Here is a 21,560-nt window from a genome sequence, read left to right on the forward strand (position 1 = left end):
GGAAAAAATAGCATTTGCTAAGAAATAGCATGTAGACTTTATGATTACATCATAGACAAATTAAGAAGTTTTATCATTGAAAGTCATTGTTTTAAAGTAATGTATATTCTAGGCAGATTCAGAATGGTCTGATAGTAAGAACATACATTATCCCTTTGGGATTAGAGGTCTTTTTTGCAATCTGATGTCTTTCCTATGTGCTGCAATTCTTCTGCTTCAATTATTACTGCACTGTTCAATTTCAGAATTTATATTTGGTTCTCTTTCTTGATGTTCCCTATTTAATGTGCCATTATCGTCATAATTTACTTCTCTAATTAAGCTTTTCTTTAGTTCTGTGAATATATTTATAATGGCTGCTTTGAAAATCTTCATGTTGAACCCAGTACTCTCACAGGCTTTTTTTTTTGTGGGGGGGTCCACTTTTTTCCCCATTCATGGGTCATACTTTCCTGAATCTTTGCATGGCTGGTGATTTATTGTTGGAAACTGGACATTTTCAATTTTAGGCCTGAAAGGATTATTACTGAAGGCACAACAGCACGATAAGAGAGAATGTGTGTGATAAAGAATTTGATCAAATATCAAGGGTGAAAAGATAACAGTGTAGAGAATTTTTGCTAAACTGACCTACAGGACTCTTGCTAAAACTGGACTAAGTAGGAACAACAAGTGTGCCCCCAGCTCTGGGCCTATTTGAGAAGAGATGTCAGAGGAGCTTTTCCAGAGTTAGGTCAAGAAAGAAAGTCTTTGTCAGAGGCAGAATGCAAGAAGGGTACTTCTGCCTCTCCAACTTCACCAGCTCAGGACTTAGCCTCCTCATCAACAAGCACTGGGGATAAGAAGAAAAATGCAGAAGTCTTGCTCCTTCAAGAACAAAAGCCCTCAGTCTGAGAACTGAGAAAGGAGGTTAGCTCTATCTTCTTGGCTACAGAAGTCTGCAGGGGCTTACCATAGTTGAGCCAGGATAGGGGAAGGAGCAGTCTTGGTGCAAATGCCACAGATGCTTGACCTTTCTTGCAAGTTTTTAGTAAAATAACTAGAGTGAAGGCCCAAATGAAGGCTTGACCTTTCTTACAAGTTATTTTACTTTCTTATAAGTTTTCCTGAAAAGATGTTTCCTCATTTGTTTGCCTTTAGGACTATTTCTACAGGGTTTAAATGATTGGTTTTAAAATGTTTCCTAGTGTTACTGAGAAGTGGGTCAGTTGAGCTCCTTACATTGTCATGGCGACACTCAATTTCCTACTGCAATTCTTCTGATGTTTACTTTCAACTTTCTTTTAAATTTGGTTATTGATTGTGATTAGTTTTCATTTCTGTTTAGTTGCACAAAAGTTAAAAAAAACACTAGATTTTATTGGGGCAACTATCTAATAAAAGTTTTATACATAAATGCAAATTGTAATTAAAGTATAGACACACGAGGAGCTTAAGTGTCTCAAATTATGGGAACCTTTCCATCTACAGAGACGGTCTTGCATTTTTTAAAGGTCTTACATTAATGGATAAGAAGGCAGATAATAAACAGATTTTTATGTGACTTATTAAATTCAAGTATATATTTCTATTCTGATGATCAGATTTTAATTTCTTTTTTTCCCCTCAGGTTTTAGGTTTTTTGTTTTTTCTGGTATTGGGGATTGAACCTGGGGCTCTCTACTACTGTGCTTCATCCCCAGCCCTTTTTATTTTTAAATTTTGAGACAGGATCTTACTAAACTGCTGAGGCAAGCCTCCTGCCTCCGCCTCCTGACATTCCTTGCTGGGAGTATAGGCATGTGCACTGCACCTGGCTCAGTTTTGGTTTTTAGAACACTGCTAAATTATTGCTTATTCATTCATAAAATATATTTAGTGAATACATATTACATGTGAAGCATGTATCTAGATGCTAGAACCACAGTGGTGAACAAGAGCAAACAAAATCATGGATCTTTATGGAGGTTATATTTTAGCGACTAAGATAGATAATTTTATATAGAAATGCTACGAAGAAACGAAAAGCTGAATATTGACATAGAAAGTGATAGATAATGAGGATAAGAGACTATTTTTGAAGTATAGATTAGAAAAGACCTCTAAGAAGGTATTGAATTGAAAATTGAATGAAAAATGAGACGAACCATATGAATATCTAGAGGGAGAATGTTCTAGGCAGAGGAAATAGCAAGTGCAAAGATACTCTGAGGTATTATAAGTAAACATGTTTAAGGAAGGCAGGAATGCCACTGTGACTATAACATAGTAAAGAAAGAGTATGTAGAGAGAGACAGATTGAAGAAGCCAACAGACCCTAGATTATGTATGATTTTTAAAGAGATGGATTGTAGTCTAAGAATGATAGGAAGCTTTAACAAAAATTTCAGGGGTAATTACTTAATCTGTTACATGGCCTGTTAATGAGCTAATGCTTCCTTCTCCCACTTACTCAGCAACTTGAGCCCTCACTCTGGTTATTTTACTAAGATTTGTGTGACCATGTTGAACTTGTTTGGGTTTCTTCTGAAAACACGCTGAACTTTCTCTTGGCCCTTAGTTGAAATGTTTATATAGCTTCTGCTGATATTCTTCCATAATTTTATATATCTTAAAAGGGTCACCTTATAAAAGTGAGCTTGAAACCATCAATAACTTCTTAAAGAAAATCTCATTTTATTTTATTTTTATTAGTTATTGATGGACCTTTATTTATTTATTTATTTATTTATTTTTTAAAGAGAGTTTTAATATTTATTTTTCAGTTTTCGGCAGACACAACATCTTTGTTTGTATGTAGTGCTGAGGATCGAACCCTGGCCGCATGCATGCCAGTTGAGCGCGCTACCGCTTGAGCCACATCCCCAGCCCAAGAAAATCTCATTTTAGATGATTAAAATATTTGTGCTAAAAAAAGATTTGAGGGCTGGGATTATGGCTCAGTGGTACAGTCTTGCCTAGCATGCATGAGGCACTGGGTTCAATCCCCAGCAACACATTGGGAAAAAACAAAACAAAACAAAAAACACAAACTAAATAAAGGTATTGTGTCCATCTACAATTGCAAATATTAAAAAAAAAAGGTTTGAGTAAATATATCATCAAAGAAGAGATACAGATGACAAATAATGATATTCACCATCGTTAGTTATTAGGTAAATGCAAGTTGAAACAACTGTGAGATACCACTATACACCAATTAGATGGTTAAAACAAACCCCCCCCCAAAAAAAGAAAAAAAGACGAATGCTGAGTACTCACGAGGTTGCCAGGCGCCCTTTAAAATTTTTTTTTTTTTTTTAATTTTGAGACAGGGTCTGGATAAATTGCTTAGGTTGACCTTGAACTTGTATCCTCCTGCCTCAGTCTCCTCCAAGTATCTGGGATTGTAGGCATGCATCACTGCACATGGCAGGCTTATATATCTGTAAGATAAATTTCTAGAAGTGAAATTGCTGGGTCAAGGAGAAGATACACATTTGTAATTTTGATAAATATTAGTAAATTGCCATCAACTAGAGAAGTTTTAAGAAATTGCCTTTTCTTTTTTTTATATACATTTATTTTATTTATTTATTTTTATGTGGTGCTGAGGATCGAACCCAGGGCCTCAAATATGCTAGGCAAGCACTCTACCACTGAGCCACAACCCCAGCCGAAGAGACTGCCTTTTCAAAAACCAATAAAATGCTGCCTAGTCATAAGACTTTTTCTTCTTCCCTCCTAGTAAATGGAATTAATCCTTACCACTTCGGAGCTTTTGTAGTTGTACTTTGCTAATGGTATTCATTACAGTCTGTTTTGAATTAGAATTATTTGAATATATTGAGCTGTTTGCAATTCCCCAATGGGGTTTGAGTTGCTTTACTACATTAAATATAAATAAGGTGATTGAATTTCTTTGACTTGGTATTATTTCTTTGATTAGTTACATTAAGATTTATCTAAACAGCTGATCTCTGTTCAACTGGATTTCAGTCTTAGCAGAAGTCAGGTCAGAGCTAGGTCAATGATACTTGGAAATGGGACGAATCTCCTGGCCTTATCTTGGTTAGAATCCATCATAGGGAAGTCTAGTTGCCTAATTAAACTGGGCATGAGGTTGCAGAATGTGGTAATAGGTCCAGAGATTTTCATCCTGCCAATTATTAGAATGAAAATAATTGGACAAAATTGCATGCTACAAAAAACAGTTTTTGTGTTAGCTGAGGGCTATGTAAGTTAATGAACAAAAATAATACAACCTTTGCTGGGCGTGGTGGCGCATGCCTGTAATCCCAGCAGCTCAGGAGCCTGAGGCAGGAGGATCAAGAGTTCAAAGCCAGCCTCAGCAGAAAGCTAGATGCAAAGCAACTCAGTGAGACCCTGTCTCTAAATAAAAATAATAAAATAAAATAAAAAATAGGGCTGGAGATGTGGTTCAGTCGTCAAATGTCCCTGAGTTCAATACCTGGTACCCAAGAGAAAAAGAAAAAGAAAAATACAACCTCTGATATGTTATTTACTGAAAACTATTGATAGTAGCCTTTCATATATCCTTTTAGGTGTTTTTCTTCTAGAAAGAGAAATCTTTGACCTCAAGAGTTTCATTAACCAAATTGGACTATTAGATATTGATCCCTCCCTCCCTCCCTTCCTTCCTTTCTTCCTTCCTTGGTGTTGCTAGGAATTGAGCCCAGGGCCTCACACATCCTATGCCAGCACTTTACCACTGATCCATATCCCTAGCCCAATATATTCTTGTTACTCATGTTGTAGGAAAATGTTGAGATCTACTAACTATGATTGTCAATAACTGGCAGCTAAAACAGTGAAGGAGATTTTAAGAGATTGCAGGAACTTTTGATTACTAAGACATGTTATTAGAGATTATTTTGAAATAAAGTCTTGAAAAAGTATTTAAAGAGAAAAGAAATGAGAATAGACAACCAGCTTGAATAGATTAAATATAGATTACAAAAATGAGTAAATGGAGGAAGAACACTTAAATTGTTTACTTTACTCTTATGCTATATCATATGACCAAAGTGATTCTAATAAATGAGAATTATCTTTTTTTTTTGCCCCTGCCAAGTTGCTGGGGATTGAACCCAGAGCCTTGAGCATCCAGACAAGCAGTCTACCACTAAGCTACATCTCTAGCCCAGGATTTTAAAAATAACATTTATTGTAGTCTTTTTCTAATAAAAGTAATACATATTGAGGAAATTTTGAAATTATTGGGGAAAAAATCCACTAACAAAAATGATTGGCTGTGATCCTTTTCAAGTTTGTCAGTTTTCATATTGAAATATAGTGCTATCTATGACTTTTCAGGGCACTGACTTGATCCCTATAAAGCAGTAGAATGATTTTAAGTTGAAAAATCTTACTTTGATGCCTGGTTTTATTGCTTACTGAGATTCAGAGACTGTTTCTATGTTTGTAAAATGAGCTGGACAGAGTTTTCACAAAGAGTTTATATTCTGTGTAATGAAAGAAGATAGGCAATAAATTAAAATATAAACAGACAATATGGTAAAATTATAAATAAAATTGATTTCAGTTAGTAAAAGGTGTTATTAAAAATATAGCAGAATATGATGCAGCTAGGCAAGGTGGTGCATGATTGCAATCCCAGCAACTTGGGAGGCTGAGGCAGGAGAATCACAAATTCAAGGTCAAAGTCAGCCTCAGCAACTCAGTGAGATCCTGTCTTAAAATAAAATATAAAAAGGGCTAAAGAGTTGGAGATGTAGTAAAGTACCCCTGGATTGAGCCCCCCCTGCAAAAAAAAAAAAAAAAGAGTAGCACTTAAGCAGAGTCTTTTCTATGGAATAGAAGAGATAGCCATGGGAGGCATGCAGGGAGATGACATTTTAAATAATAACAAGTGCAAAGTCATGAGCTAGAAAGAAAACGGTGATAGAAGAAAACTATAGTAAATCTGTTGTGGAAGAAGGCAAGTGCTAGATTATGGAAATTCTTGTAGGCTAAATAAAGTGTTTGGACTTTATTCAAAGTTGCACTCCTCAAGGGCCAGCATCAGGTATTCATGTTTTCCTTTATTCCCAGTACTTGGTACATACTAAGTAACCAGTAATTTGAATTTATATTGTGTAAATTGCATACATAGGTAAGGTACAAATTGCCACATACATAGGTAAGGTACAAATTGCCACTATCTTTGGATTACATTTGAATGAAATAGCCAAGATATAAAAAAGTTGGCATCTGAGGTTTTTCCTTGTGGTCTTTTTTAAAAATATTTATTTTTTAGTTATAGTTGGACACAATACCTTTATTTTATTGATTTATTTGTGGTGCTGAGGATCGAACCCAGGGCCCCAAATTTGCTAGGCAAGAGCTCTACCGCTGAGACATAACCCCAGGCCTTCCTTGTGGTCTTACTATATATGTTTATAATCAGAGCCTGTTATTACCATGATGCTTGGCATCATTCTGGTATATAAAAACATTTAATGTTTTCTGAATGTGCAGAGTTGCATATAGGTCATAAATGCCTTTGTGTATGTGTGTGTGTGTGTATGTGTGTATGTGTATGTGTTAGGGAATCCAACCTAGGGCTTTTTACTACTGAGCTACATCCCTAGCTCAATGCCAACACATTTTAAAATGAAAGTAGAAAAAAAAAGAACTGAAATAAAATTAACCAAAACATCAGTTTTTTAAAAGGTGTGATTTAGAAATACTCTATCTCTAATTTTCTATAATTTCATAACAGAAAGTTATAGTGTTTTATTGTGATGGTAATGTACAAGTTTTCTCCATGTTTTTATTGGGTCAAGTGTACTAAACTGTTGCTATTTGAAGTTGATTTATTATTTTTGCTTGGCTTTGTTGTAGCCTCGAACTGTGGCAGGCTTTCGAGGGACAGTTCGTTACGCATCAATCAATGCTCATCGGAACAGGGTAAGTATCTGAACCAGAGTCATGTCTGTGTAAGAATGCTTGGCTTGAATCAGATTACTTCTTCACATTACAGTACAAAGGTATAGAAAGTGCTTGAGAGCAGGAGATCCCTTTTATAGCTATAAATCTACCTGAATGCTAGTTCTAATTCACTTTTTGTGTGGCATTAATGGTAAAATAGTTCATAATACTGATGATAGGTAAGGTGTACAGTGGATAAAAGCAGCTGATTAGAAAATAAAATTGGAGTCAAGTGAGGTGGCCATTGCCAGGGACTGGGTAGGCTGAGGCAGAATGATTGCGAGTACAAGGCCAGCCTCAGTAACTTAGCAAAGCCATTTAGTGAGACTGTATTTCACCTAAGCCATTTAGTGAGACTGTGTTTCAAAATAAAAACTAAAAAGAGTTTGGGATGTAATTCAGTTGGTTAAAGGCCCCTGGGTTCAATCTCCAGTATGAATAAATAAGATAGATAAGGTTCTAAAAATGCTTCTTTCTCTATGACCCTGATTTGATAATTGCTTAAAAAAAATACATTCCATTTCTATTTTTATTGCTGTTTCTTAATCATAAACTTTTAATATAGTTAATGTCCAGACAATACTTGTTATTTCAAAACACTTGAACTCTAGTCACTGTTTTATTGATGTGTTCTACATTTTAATCCTTTGTTAATATTTGCTTCAGTTCTTTGAAGAAATTATTTTACTCTCTTCTTGTTCAGTAATTACTATTGAGAAAATCTTGGTCAATTCAATTGTTGCTTTGTATTTGAATACTTTTGACATCTCTTCTTTGGTATCCTGTAGATACACTAAATGAGTCTATGTGTGAATTATTAAGTATTTATTCTGTTTGGGATTTAATTGTACTTCTTCAATCCAAATTTCCTTGTCTTTCATTGATTCTGAAGATTCCATATTATTTAGGTATTCCATCTTTCCCTTTCTCTGTATACTCTTTTCCTCAAATCTCTAAATTTATGTATGTTAAATCTTCTTACTGTGTCCTCCATGCTTCTTAAATTTAATTTCAGGCTTTCATTGAGTTAATTTCTGTCATTTTAGTTTTTATTTCTAGATGATCTTTTTTGATCCCTTTTCAAATCTGGTTGTTTGAATATTGTTTGTTTGTTGATATAATATGTTTCTCATGACTTTGATTTCATTTTTTTCTTCTTCTCTCTCTCTCTCTCTTTCTTTCTTTCTTTCTTTCCTTTTCTTTTCTTTCTTTTTTTTTTTTGGTGGCTCTACTGGGGATTGAACCCAGGGCATTCTGCCACTGAGCTATATCATCCCCCCACCCTCTGCCCTCTATTATTTTTTGAGACATTGTCTTGCTAAGTTGCCCAGTCTGGCCTTTAGCTTGGAATCTTCCTGCTTTAGCCTCCTGAGTCCCTGGGATTACCAGGTGTACCACTGCGCCTAACTCATTTAAACATTTTAAAGTCTTGTTTCATATTCTGTGTCTTGTAATTCCATTTTCATACCTGCTGCTGGGTATTGAACCCAGTAGTGCTCTACCCCACTGAGTTACATCCCTAGCCTTTTAATTTTTTATTTTATTTTAGGTATTTATTTTCTCTTTCAGGTGCTGGGGATTGAACCCAGGGGTACTCTACCACTAAGCCACATCACCAGCCCTGTTTTCCTTTGTTTATTTTGAGACAGGGTCTTGCTAAGTTGCTGAGGCGTGCCTAGAACTTGCCATCCTCCTGCTTCAGCTTCCAGAGCTGCTGAAATTAGAGGCATATGGGCTACCACGCCTACCTTAGGATATTCTTTATATAAAAAAATTCAATATGTAAATATTTTCATATAGATTGCTGTATAGCTACGTAGATACAAAGATATATTTACCAGTTTTATGGGAAATTCATTTAAAGTTTTAAAACTTATAAAATGAAACACAATGGTTAGCTCTTCCACAATAATACACTCAGAAGAACTGGTAATGTAATGTGACTGAATTCTGTTTTGTTTATGAAGGAAATGGGAAGACATGATGACCTTTGGTCCTTATTCTACATGTTGGTTGAGTTTGTGGTTGGTCAGCTGCCTTGGAGGAAAATAAAAGACAAGGTAATTTTGAAAACAATGATGTCAATTTTGATTCAGGAAAGAAAAAATTACTCTTTAGTAGGCATTTTATTGAAAATGTACTTACTGAACATTACATAACATGTACATGTATTTAAACATTCATAGTACCTCATTAACATGTATAATTTTTTGTTTTTCTGTGTCAATTAAAATGTCAATTTAAATTTATTTTTTTATATTTTTATTTATTTATTTATTTATTTTTTATTGGTTGTTCACAACCTTACAAAGCTCATGACATCATATTTCATACATTAGAATCAAGTGGGTTATGAACTCCCATTTTTACCCCAAATACAGATTGCAGAATCACATCGGTTACACATCACATTTTTACATACTACCATATTAGTGACTGTTGTATTCTGCTACCTTTCCTATCCTCTACTATCCCCCCTCCCCTCCCCTCCCATCTTCTCTCTCTACCCGATCTACTGTAATTCATTTCCCTCCATGTTTGTTATCCCATTCCCCTCATAACCTCTTATATGTAATTTTGTATAACAATGAGGGTCTCCCTCCATTTCCATGTGATTTCCCTTTTTTTCCTCCCTTTCCCTCCCACCTCATGTCTCTGTTTAATGTTAATCTTTTCTTCCTGCTCTTCCTCCCTGTTCTGTTCTTAGTTGCTCTCATTATATCAAAGAAGACATTTGGTATTTGTTTTTTAGGGATTGGCTAGCTTCACTAAGCATAATCTGCTCTAGTGCCATCCATTTCCCTGCAAATTCCGTGATTTTGTCATTTTTTAGTGCTGCGTAATACTCCATGGTGTATAAATGCCACATTTTTTTTTATCCATTCATCTATTGAAGGGCATCTGGGTTGATTCCACAGTCTAGCAATTGTGAATTGTGCTGCTATGAACATCGATGTGGCAGTATCCCTGTAGTGTGCTCTTTTAAGGTCTTCAGGAAATAGTCCGAGAAGGGCAATAGCTGGGTCAAATGGTGGTTCCATTCCTAGCTTTCCCAGGAATCTCCATACTGCTTTCCAAATTGGCCGCACCCGTTTGCAGTCCCACCAGCAGTGTACAAGAGTACCCTTTTCCCCACATCCTCGCCAGCACTCATTGTTGTTTGACTTCATCATGGCTGCCAATCTTACTGGGGTGAGGTGGTATCTTAGGGTGGTTTTGATTTGCATTTCCTTGACTGCTAGAGATGGTGAGCATTTTTTCATGTACTTGTTGATTGGTTGTATATCCTCCTCTTAGAAGTGTCTGTTCAGGTCCTTGGCCCATTTGTTGATTGGGTTATTTGTTATCTTATTGTCTAATTTTTTGAGTTCTTTGTATACTCTGGATATTAGGGCTCTATCTGAAGTGTGAGGAGTAAAAATTTGTTCCCAGGATGTAGGCTCCCTATTTACCTCTCTTATTGTTTCTCTTGCTGAGAAAAAACTTTTCAGTTTAAGAAAGTCCCATTTGTTGATTCTTGTTATTAACTCTTGTGCTATGGGTGTCCTATTAAGGAATTTTGAGCCCGACCCCACAATCTGTAGATCGGAGCCAACTTTTTCTTCTATCAGACGGAGTCTCTGATTTGATATCTAGCTCCTTGATCCACTTTGAGTTGACTTTTGTGCATGGCGAGAGGAGGGGATTCAGTTTCATTTTGTTGCATATGGATTTCCAGTTTTCCCAACACCATTTGTTGAAGATGCTATCCTTTCTCCATTGCATGTTTTTAGCTACTTTATCAAATATAAGATAGTTGTAACTTTGTGGATTAGTCTCTGTGTCCTCTATTCTGTACCATTGGTCCACCCGCCTGTTCTGGTACCAGTACCATGCTGTTTTTATTACTATTGCTCTGTAATATAGTTTGAAATCTGGTATTGCTATACCACCTGATTCACACTTCCTGCTTAGAATTGTTTTTGCTATTCTGGGTCTTTTATTTTTCCATATGAATTTCACGATTGCTTTATCTATTTCTACAAGAAATGCCATTGGGATTTTGATTGGCATTGCATTAAACCTATAGAGAACTTTTGGTAATATCGCCATTTTGATGATGTTAGTTCTGCCTATCCATGAACAAGGTATATTTTCCATCTTCTAAGATCCTCTTCTATTTCTCTCTTTAGGGTTCTGTAGTTTTCATTGTATAGGTCTTTCACCTCTTTTGTTAGGTTGATTCCCAAGTATTTTATTTTTTTTGAGGATATTGTGAATGGAGTGTTTTTCCTCATTTCCATTTCAGAAGTTTTGTCGCTGATATACAGAAATGCCTTTGATTTATGTGGTCAATTTAAATTTAAAATCAAGAAAATACTTATACTTACATATAAGACTTAAAATCTTCAAGTATTTTTCCTATATCTCAATATGTATATTTTTCTCATTGTGAGCTGATATAATTAATATTATTACTATTTTTTGTTTTGTTTTTTGGTAATACTAGGAATTAAATCCCAGGGGCACTCTACCACTGAACTACATCCCCAGCCCTTTTTATTTTTTTATTTTGAGAAAGGGCCTTGCTAAATTGCTCAGGCTGACCTCAAACTTGAGAACCTCCTCCCTGACCTTTCTGAGTAACTGGGATTATAGTTACTATGTGCCACCCTGCTGGCTAATGTTATGACTTTTTTTTTTATGTTCATAGAGAAAAGACACTAATGTATCACTACAGTCATTGTTTCTGATTTGATTTATAGCTTTCCTTCTCAGTATTTTTTTTTCTTTTTGTGGTGCAGTGGGTGCTGCTGCGGATTGAACCTGAAACATGTTGAGAACATGCTATATCACTGAAGTATACCTACTCTTCCTTCTTTTATTTATTTATTTTTTTTTAATTGATTATTTATCGCATTACATAGTTCATGATATATCATCTTTCATACATTAGACTCAAATTGTGCTTTGAACTCCCATTTTCACCCCAAATACAGATTGCAGAATCACATCTGTTACATATTCGCATTTTTACATAATGCCATATTAGTGACTGTTGTATTCTGCTTCCTTCTTTTAATTTCACTGATTCTCTCTGTTTTCCTAAGTCAAGTGAACTTTTAATTTTTAATTGTCACATTTGATATCAAAATTATGAATGTGTTGATAAGGAAAAATAGACTGAATTTAAGGTACTCTTTTGGAGATTATTACATTTGCTGATGCAGTATTCAGTGTTACTCTTGATTCTGCATAGTTTTTTTTTTCTTGCTTTAAAGCACTAGGCAGTAAGCTGTTAGTAAGAGCTCCATTCTTGCTTTATAATTACCTACTATCATATTCCCTTGTACATTCCCTTGAAATTATTACTGAGGGACTTGTACTGCTATTGCATAGCTGCCAAGAGAAATTGACTCTGGTTTCTTTTCTCTTTACTTCCCAGGAGCAAGTAGGCTCTATCAAAGAGAGGTATGACCATAGGCTCATGTTGAAACATCTCCCTCCAGAATTCAGCCTCTTTCTGGACCATATCTCATCTTTGGATTATTTTACAAAACCAGACTACCAGGTAACTATCTCTGTGAGTTCTGTGGTTAATTCTCCTTTCTCTCTTAGTCTTTGTCTTCACTCATTGTAGCTTTGAAGATGTTATAAAATAAGTTTGGAGGGGACCCCAGAATAATACTGTTTTATGTAGTCTGAGAAATGTGATGAAATTAACTGATGATGAGTGTGGGTGTTTCTGTGTTTCTTCTGGATGAACCTACTTCATTTGTTTTGTACCAGATTTTACTGTTCCTGATGTAATTATCCTAGTGTATGGAACTGCCAGTCATTCAAATTATGTAAATTCTATAGCTTATCTGCTGATAAGAAGGAAATGTCCGGCTAGATAATGTATCTGCCAAGGGCTTGAGGGCTGCTATGCTATGGGACACTAGTCAGTGAATTATTTCCTTAGAGCATCAGTTAATCAGGTGAATTTATTTGCACCTTCTAAGGATTGACTAGATTTATCACAAATTGCATCCCAAACTCCATCCAGCTATATTTCAGAAGATTCTGTTACTCTTAGGGAGAAGTTGGTCAGGGATTAATGCAAAATACTTGCTGTCACTGAAAACATACATGAAACCACACATATATTAATTAATTAATAATAACAACATGTATTAGTATATCATTTTTATTTACAAAGGAAAACACACTTTGTTACCTGTTAATGGAAGTGCTGAATTCTTTTTTTTTCCCCTCCAATAATGGGGATGGGATTCTGGCATCCTCTATCACTGAGCTATGCCCCCAGCCTTCTCACTCCCCCTATTTAAAAAGTTTTGATATAGGGTCTTGCTAAGCCTCAGCCTCCAAGTAATTGAAATTGTAAGTATGTGCTAACATGCCCAGCAGAAGTTTTAAATTCTAAAGTGGTATCAGTGACCAGTCAAGACACTAGGAATACTTATAACACAATGAATTTATTTGCACATAGTAATTATTTCTCTGTGAAATTGCAGCTTTGTAATAAGATATACAGGATTCAAAGGAGAGAGGCAACAATAACTTTGGGTCCTTCAGTGGGTATGCCTATTTGCATTATAAACTGTAAATAGACTGTCTACAAATTGAGAAAATACATTGTACTTGGGTTGTTTTGGAATGTTTCTTATATTGTCATTTTATTTCTGTTTTCTAAAATGTAGAGAATTTACATTACATTACTTTTAACAAAGTAATGAAATTATATCTGTTAGACTGGATTCAAGAGGAGATGAAAAATGTTCCAACTTGCCCATCTTGGATGCTAATAATTTTATTGACAAAGGTTTTTGGGAGTATAAGAGTTTAAGGATTTTGATCATGTTTGCTTATTAGTTAGGCCTCTAATCTAAAGAATACTATCATATTTACCAGCTAATGTTGGAAACTTACAACTAAGTTAGCAAATTATTATTTTCAAGTTTTTCATTTGGATATTCTGTTCTTTTTAAAAAAATGTACTCTTCATCATTATTATTAATTTTTTGTGGTGCTGGGGATTGAAACCAAGGCCTAAAATGTGCTAGGCAAGTACTCTACCACTGAGCTATAAACCTAGCTCATTTGGACAATCTTTAAGGAACTCCTCTATCACTTAATAACAGAACAAAGTATAATTATTTTCCTATGTTTAGAAGAGAGAAAGCAGGCATAACATTTTCTTTGTTTCATAGAATTTATAAATAATCTGGTTCTTTTGTGCTCTCTCATCTTTCAAAGCAATGAATGGGAACAGAAAACAGGTGGACAAGAGAATGATAACTGGGAAAAAGATATTGATGTAAATTCTGATGGCTGATATAAGTGAGACATCAGGTCCAAAAATGTCTAGGCTTGTCTTTTTTTTTTTTTTTTTTTTTTTGTAGTACTGGTATTTGAACCTAGGGCCTTGCACATGCTAGACAAGCATTCTACCGCTAAGCAACACCTCAGCCCGTCTTAAAATTTTTACTTTTGAAACAGGGTCTGTCTGAGTTGCCCAGATTGTTCTCCAATTTGCAGTCCTCTGTCTCAGCCTTACAAGTAACTGGGATTATAGGTATGCACCGCTATGTATGGCAGAACTTTTCAGTTTCTTTTTTATGCTTCCCACTCAGAACCTTGCTGTGGTCTTCAGTTTGAGAAATATCACTCTACTCTGACTTTGAATTCCCTTGAGAACTAATTATGTTTGTGTGTCTCATTTTACAGTTTAAAATTAATTGCTGAATTTGATTTTAATTACCGTTCTTTCAAAATTTTAAATTCCTCATGAGACAACCAGCATAGTTAAAATCAATAACAACCCTCCTCAGCAATAAGTAAAAGGCATTACAGTGTTTAACATGACTGACTCCTAACTATATCAAAGAATAAATAGCGATATGTCTCAAGTTTGTATATTCTGAGCTAATACCAAAATAAATATGAATAATAAAAATTATCAACTTCCATTTTGAATCTTTAAAAATAACAATAAAGATTTTTTAAAGTGTTGAATTGGGAAGTTACATCAAGGTTATTTGTACTTAGTATTTATGTCTGAATCTGTCTTCCTAACCAGCTTTTAAATCTTGGAGAAACAATGATGTCTTATTTTTTTATTCCGCACTATACCTGGCACCCTGATTTTCAACAAACATTAGGTAAATTTAGTTGAATCTTAATTTAGACCTCTGTGTGGGAAATGTAAGAAAAATCTAAGTACAGTGAATATTGTTTTCTGCTTGTTAAACTAACAAACTAATTGTGCCCGCAGTCTGGCTGGGCACAATTCAGGAGCCACTTGTCAAAAGAAACGAACTTTATCTTTAGAACACACTACCAAACCACACAGCTCCTCAGGAAAAACCGTCAGAGCCCAACTGCCACCACTGGCTTCCCACAAGCCTCTCCACCTCCCCTTCTCCTCCTGCTCTTGAGGCCGATTGGCTGGGTCGCGTGGGAGGAGCCAAAAAAGTCCCCCAATGAGCATCACCGCAGAGGAGCCAATCAGTTGGCAGCTAGAAGTTGCTGGGGCCGCTGTGAGCCAATCATCAGCTGGCAGCTGGAAGTTTGCTGGCAGCTGGAAGTTTGCTGGGGCCCCTTTGGCTGTGGCTCTCAACATGTTCCCCTCTCTGTTTAAACAACAAGCGTGTGGCTTAGGGACCGTGCCTGCCTTAGGTTGTCCAATAGTACATATGGTCCTTACCATTCATCAGATGAGCTGACCTCAAGGCGTCAGCCTCCTGTCTTAGGTTGGTAACATTGCAATTGGATCTTACCCGTCATTGACTACCGGTCCAGCATACAGTCACACCTGTGGATAGGTCTTTGTACCAGCGGGGGGGGGGGTGAGGTTCTTTGCCTCATCTCTGTTGGCCCCCAAATTTTAGTTGAACGACCATGATAAGCAGAAGGGAGGAAGATACACCAAGCCAATTGACGGCTCCTTTTGGAAAAATTGTACCACCGATGACACCATCAGCAAAAATACCCCAACACTACCACAAGTCGCTGCACCAACAGATAGTTCACAATGCATACAAGTGAGTTCACAATGCATACAAGTGATACATAGTCCAGGGAAGTTCTGCAAGCAGTTCAGTGATGGTTATTGCAGAAGCTGTAGATTGGTTTTATCTTTGTCTTCACCGGCACTGGGATGAAGATAGGAATTCTGGCAATAATGGCTAAAGAAAAAATTATGTAACATTCCAGAAGGCACTAAAAGAAAACAATTTTCTTAACAATTTACATTATCTTGAACAGAATTATTAAATATAATGAAAAGGAAAGGTGAAAGTAAACAAACAGATCTGTTAACATCCTTTTTTGTTCACATATTAAAACAATCCTCAACAGCTGTTTACCCAATTTAAATTAAACCATTTAAATCACGTGAATAAAAAAAAATTATTTGGATCCATTTTTTCATGAGCACTCATCATATATGATCTATGGATATCCGTCCATACAAACATACAACATAAGACACAAGTGTGCACACATAATATAATACATACAACACATAACATAATAGTAAAGGCCTTATAACTTTTGTACAGGTGAAATCTCCATTTCAATGTTTAAAAATTCTATAGTCAAAAAATAGAACTGATCAACAAAACATTAACCTAGGTCTGTATGAGCTCAAAAAACAAAATAGAACTTCATGATGTGGGAAAGGGTAATAATAAAATAGATATTGAAAAAAGCATCCTGGTTCTGACGCAGATGTAAGGATAGCCAAACTGGAGTTTTGGATATCAGCTGTTATGGATTTGAGCCAAATCATCTTCTTTTTGGTCTGTAGAAATCGCTTTAGTTAATCTTTCTGGAATCCAAATCGGCTGCTGTTGTCCCTGTGGAAACACATAAACAGACCCCCGACTCCAGACAATCACTGGGTCAGGACCTTAGTTAATCTCTCTGGAATCCAAATCGGCTGCTGTTCTCCCTGTGGAAATACACAAACAGACCCCCGACTCCAGACAATTACTGGGTCAGGACCTTTCCATAGTCCTGTTAGAATATCCTTCCAAAGTACCTTGGGCTTATGTACATTTTTTGGACACATATGCCTTTCTGCAGCACTAAGCCCTGATGAATCCAAATTTAAAAAGTTTAGAGTAAAAAGGGTTATTTTAAGTTTATCTTTGGGGAATATATACCCCTTCCCAATTCCGTCTTTTTGCTTTAATAAGTACATTTTAATAGTTTGATGAGCTCTTTCAACTATGCCTTGTCCCTGTGGATTGTATGGGATTCCTGTTATATGAGTAATGCCAAATGATGAGCAAAATTGTTTAAAAGAGATGTAAGTATAACCAGGGGCATTATCTGTTTTTAACTGTTTTGGAATGCCCACAGTGGCAAAATTTTGTAAGCAATGAGCTATAATATCCTTAGTTTTTTCTCCGGCATGAAGGGAGCCCATCAAAAATCCGGAAGAAGTATCAACTGTAACATGCAAATATTTTAATTTTCCAAATTCTGGCAAGTGTGTGATGTCCATCTGCCAAATATGGTTAGGTATCAGTCCTCTAGGATTGACTCCAAGATTAACTTGTGGTAAAAAGGTCACACAATTTTGACATTGTTTTATTATTTGTCTAGCTTGTTCCTTAGTTATTTTAAAACGCTTTTGTAAAGTATTAGCATTGACATGGAACTTTTTATGAAAATTTGTAGCTTCTTCTAGTGTAGAGAAAATATGTATGTCATGTGTAGTTTTATCTGCTAAATCATTGCCCAAACTAAGGGCTCCAGGCAATCCTGTATGTGCCCTGATATGTCCTATAAAGAATGGATCTTTTCTGTCCCAGATTAGACTTTGTATAGTGGAAAGCAAAAGAAAACAGTAGAGGAAGGGGAAATCCTACCAGCATCTTCAAGGGATACTATAGTATTAACTATATACTGACTATCAGAAAATAAATTAAATACAGAATCTTTAAACATCACAAAAGCTTGTAATACTGCATTAAGCTCTACCTTTTGAGCTGATTGTTTGGGTACTAAAAATGTAAAAGTTTGATCAGGTGTAACTATTGCTACTGTACCATTATTTGACCCATCAGTGAATATATTTGGAGCATTCATGATAGGTGTTTTTCTTGTCATTTTTGGAAAAATTACAGGATGCAATGATCAAAAAGACAATAAAGGATTAGATGGTAAGTGGTTATCAAATGAAACATTAGATTCGCACATGATTATTGCCCAAGTATTTAACTCATTAGCTAACTCATCAATTTGATTCATATTATATGGAATAATAATTTTGTTGGGAGAAATTCCAAACACTCCCTTTGCTGCTTTTATTCCTTTGAGTATTAATTGTCCTACAGCCTCAGGATACCTCGTAAGAATAGTGTTAGGAGAATAAGATAAATATATCCATAATAAAGGCAAACTTATATCAATTCTATCCAAATGCATATTTTCCATATATGTTTCAATGATTTTTAATGCTTTTCTTGCTTCAGGCGTTAACATTCGGGGTGAATTTGGATCTGATGGACCTTTTAGGATATCAAATAAAGGTCCCAACTCTCCTGTTGGTATACCAAGATAAGGCCTTATCCAATTTATGTCTCCTAATAACTTTTGAAAGTCGTTAAGTGATTTGAGTTGATCTACTCATATTTGAATTTTTGGTGGACGGACCATGGTTGAGGATAATAGAACTCCTAAATAATTAATTGGAAAATTTAATTGTACTTTATCTATTGCTATCTCTAGATTATAATTTTTTAATAAGTTTGTAAGTGTGGCATAACATTCTAGCAATGTGTTTTTATCTTTGTGTGCTAGTAATACATCATCCATATAGTGAAATATTTGTAGTTCAGGATTTTGATTTCTAAGTGGCTGGATTACTTTATTAACATAAATTTGACACATAATTGGGCTGTTAGCCATCTCTTGAGGGAGTACTTTCCATTCATATCTCTGATCAGGACCTTCATGATTTAGTTCAGGGATAGTAAATGCAAAACGTGGACTATCCTCAGGATGAATTGGAATTGAAAAAAAAACAATCTTTAATATCTATAGCTAAAACATACCAAGTTTTTGGCAAAGCAGACAATTGAGGAATCCCCGATTGAGCAGGTCCCATAATAACCATCTCATTATTTAATGGCTCTTAAATCTTGCAATAATCTCCGTTTACCAGATTTCTTTTTGATGACAAAAATGGTAGTATTATGGGGAGATACAGAAGGTTGTATATATCCTTCTGCTAATTGTTGTTTGACCAGGTCATGGGCTGCTTGTATCTTTTCTTTAGTCAGGGGCCACTGAGGAACCCATACTGGTCTTTCTGATTTCCAAGTAATTTTTATTGTCTCAGTGGCCCTTTCTGAAAATCCAACCCATGTCTGTCTGTTCCTTGATTTATTTGTATTGGTGCTGCTATACCTTGTTCTTGTTTTTCTAATCTTTTTCCTTTCCTAAAACCTTGTCTAGCCATAATAGTGGGTGCATTTTGATTGATGTTATTTGTTAATGTCAAACCTAATTGATCTAGGACATCTCGTCTCCATAAATTTATGGGAAGATGATCCAATACATATGGTTCCTTCACATCCTTCAGGATCCTTCCAATCTAATACCATTGCACTTCTGTGGGGATTAGTTGCCACTCCTAGGCCTTGAAGCATTTGAGTGGCTTGTTGTAATGGCCAATGTTTTGGCCATTCTTGATGAGAGATGATGCTAAGGTCTGCACCTGTATCCATTAGCCCATTAAATTCATGTCCTTGAATATTTAGTTTTAGCACGGGGCAAGAATCTAAATTTAAAGAAAGCATAGCCCAATCTACACCTGTGGAGCCTAATCCCTTGGAACCTCTTTCAACAGTATGACTTGGAAAATTTATCATGTTGACTGGGTATTATTAGTAACTGTGCTATTCTATCTCCTGGTGAAATTACTGATATACCCTTTGGAGAACTGGCTATAATTTTTATTTCACCTTCATAATCGGTATCAATTACTCCAGGACAAGTCTGTTTTACTGCAGCTGCCACGATTTGCCCTTGTTCATTACTGTCTCTGGCATCTAAAACCTGTTGTACTGAAGCTGCCATGACTTGCCCTTGTTCATTAATGTCTCTACATAATTTAATATATGTGTTTAAATCTTCATGTTTCCATGGTCTAATGACTTCTCTGCACCAACGATTGGCTTGCTCATAAGCCAGTTGTTTTATTAATGGCATTGCTTGTTCTGTATTCCCAAAAACTCTGGTAGCTGTTTGAGTAAGCCTATCTACAAATTCAGCGTAAGGTTCATTAGCTCCTTGTATTACCTTAGATAATTGACCTTGTAAACCTCCATGTCCTTGTAAAGTCTTCCATGCCCTAACCACATCTACAGTAATTTGTATATATACGCCAGGATCATATGCAATTTTTTTCTGCTGATCCTCATAAGGTCCCTTTCCTAACAACATACCTAGATTTCTCTGAGGATAACCAGCTGCTGCATTTTGCCTAGCCGTCTCCTTGCAAAATTCCTCATTGGCAACCTTTCATAACAGGTATTGTCCTCCATTTAGCACAGCTTTACACATATTAGCCCAATCTGCTGGCGTCATGTTCAAGTTGGTAATGGATTCGACCATGCTTACAGTGAAGGGTGCTTGAGGACCATAGGTTGTTACAGCCTCTTTTAGCTGCTTCACTTTTTTGAAATTTAAAGCATGGTGAATTCACTGCCCTCCTGCCTGCTCAAATACAGGGCATGTTAATATTGAGATCCTGTCTCAGGACTCCAACTATCAACTGTGGGGGTTGGGAGCCTCCCAGCATATGTAGGTGGTTGGACACTTACGCCCTCTGGTGATAGAAAAGTGTTAGTAGCAGTCTCCTGTAGAGGTGGTGCTGTTGGTTGGACACTTACACCGTCTGGTGATAGAAAGGTGTTAGTAGCAGTCTCCTGTTGTAACTTTTCCCTTGAGGCTTTTTCTGCTCTAAACTTTCTTCCTCTGACTAGTTCGAGAGACCTTCTCTTTTACTTGAATCTTTTCCTCTGTCTGACTAACTTGAGCGACCTTCTCTTTTACTTGAATCAATATGTCTTCTCCTTCCTCTACCATTGTCCGAACTGAAGGCTTTGGACTAAGCACACAAGATACAAACGTCCACAACGGCAATGTGCCAACTGGCAGAGTACCTGGGCTTTTCTTTTCTATTCTTTTTAAATCTTCACCATGATGGTTCCATTGTGATATATTTAACAACTCCTCCTTAAAAAGCCATGGGCTACATTTTTGTATTGTATCAACATATGCCCTGACTGTTCTTGATTTTACTGCAATGCCTCCTTCCTCTAACAATTTACTTAACGCTCTTTCGGTTTGTTTTTACTAATTTCTGATCCCATATTTCTACTATAATACAACCCAACAAGATGATGCCAAACAAAGCCGAGACAGAATGAAACAAAAATGGAACAATAAAAAATCATTATAGCCTTTCTATCCTCCTGAAATGTCCATCTGTCCTTTCTCCCTATCTGTTCCTCAGACACAAATAGTTTTTCCTCAGATGTGAGCGGTTTTTCTTCTGTCTCACTCATCTCCAGGGACAGGCAACTTAAAACAAAAGTGAAGCAAAACAAAAGAAGAATCTTAAAATGGCTACCCATCCTCTCGCC

At 36.0% G+C, this 21,560-nt stretch overlaps 1 protein-coding gene across 7 annotated transcripts in view; it reads left to right on the plus strand.

Moving 5' to 3' along the window:
- TTBK2 (tau tubulin kinase 2) overlaps nucleotides 1-21,560 on the plus strand; it is a 151,693-nt gene that overhangs the window by 101,129 nt on the left and 29,004 nt on the right. For all 7 annotated transcript variants that reach the window (XM_081289601.1, XM_081289598.1, XM_081289600.1 and 4 more), the window contains 3 exons: nucleotides 6,826-6,891; nucleotides 8,880-8,972; nucleotides 12,338-12,463. In XM_081289601.1, coding sequence (XP_081145727.1) covers nucleotides 6,826-6,891; nucleotides 8,880-8,972; nucleotides 12,338-12,463 — 285 coding nt within the window. The remainder of the gene's footprint in view (nucleotides 1-6,825; nucleotides 6,892-8,879; nucleotides 8,973-12,337; nucleotides 12,464-21,560) is intronic.

The sequence above is a fragment of the Spermophilus citellus genome (genome assembly GCF_964194105.1).
Source record: "Spermophilus citellus genome assembly, chromosome: 4".
Taxonomy (NCBI): domain Eukaryota; kingdom Metazoa; phylum Chordata; class Mammalia; order Rodentia; family Sciuridae; genus Spermophilus; species Spermophilus citellus.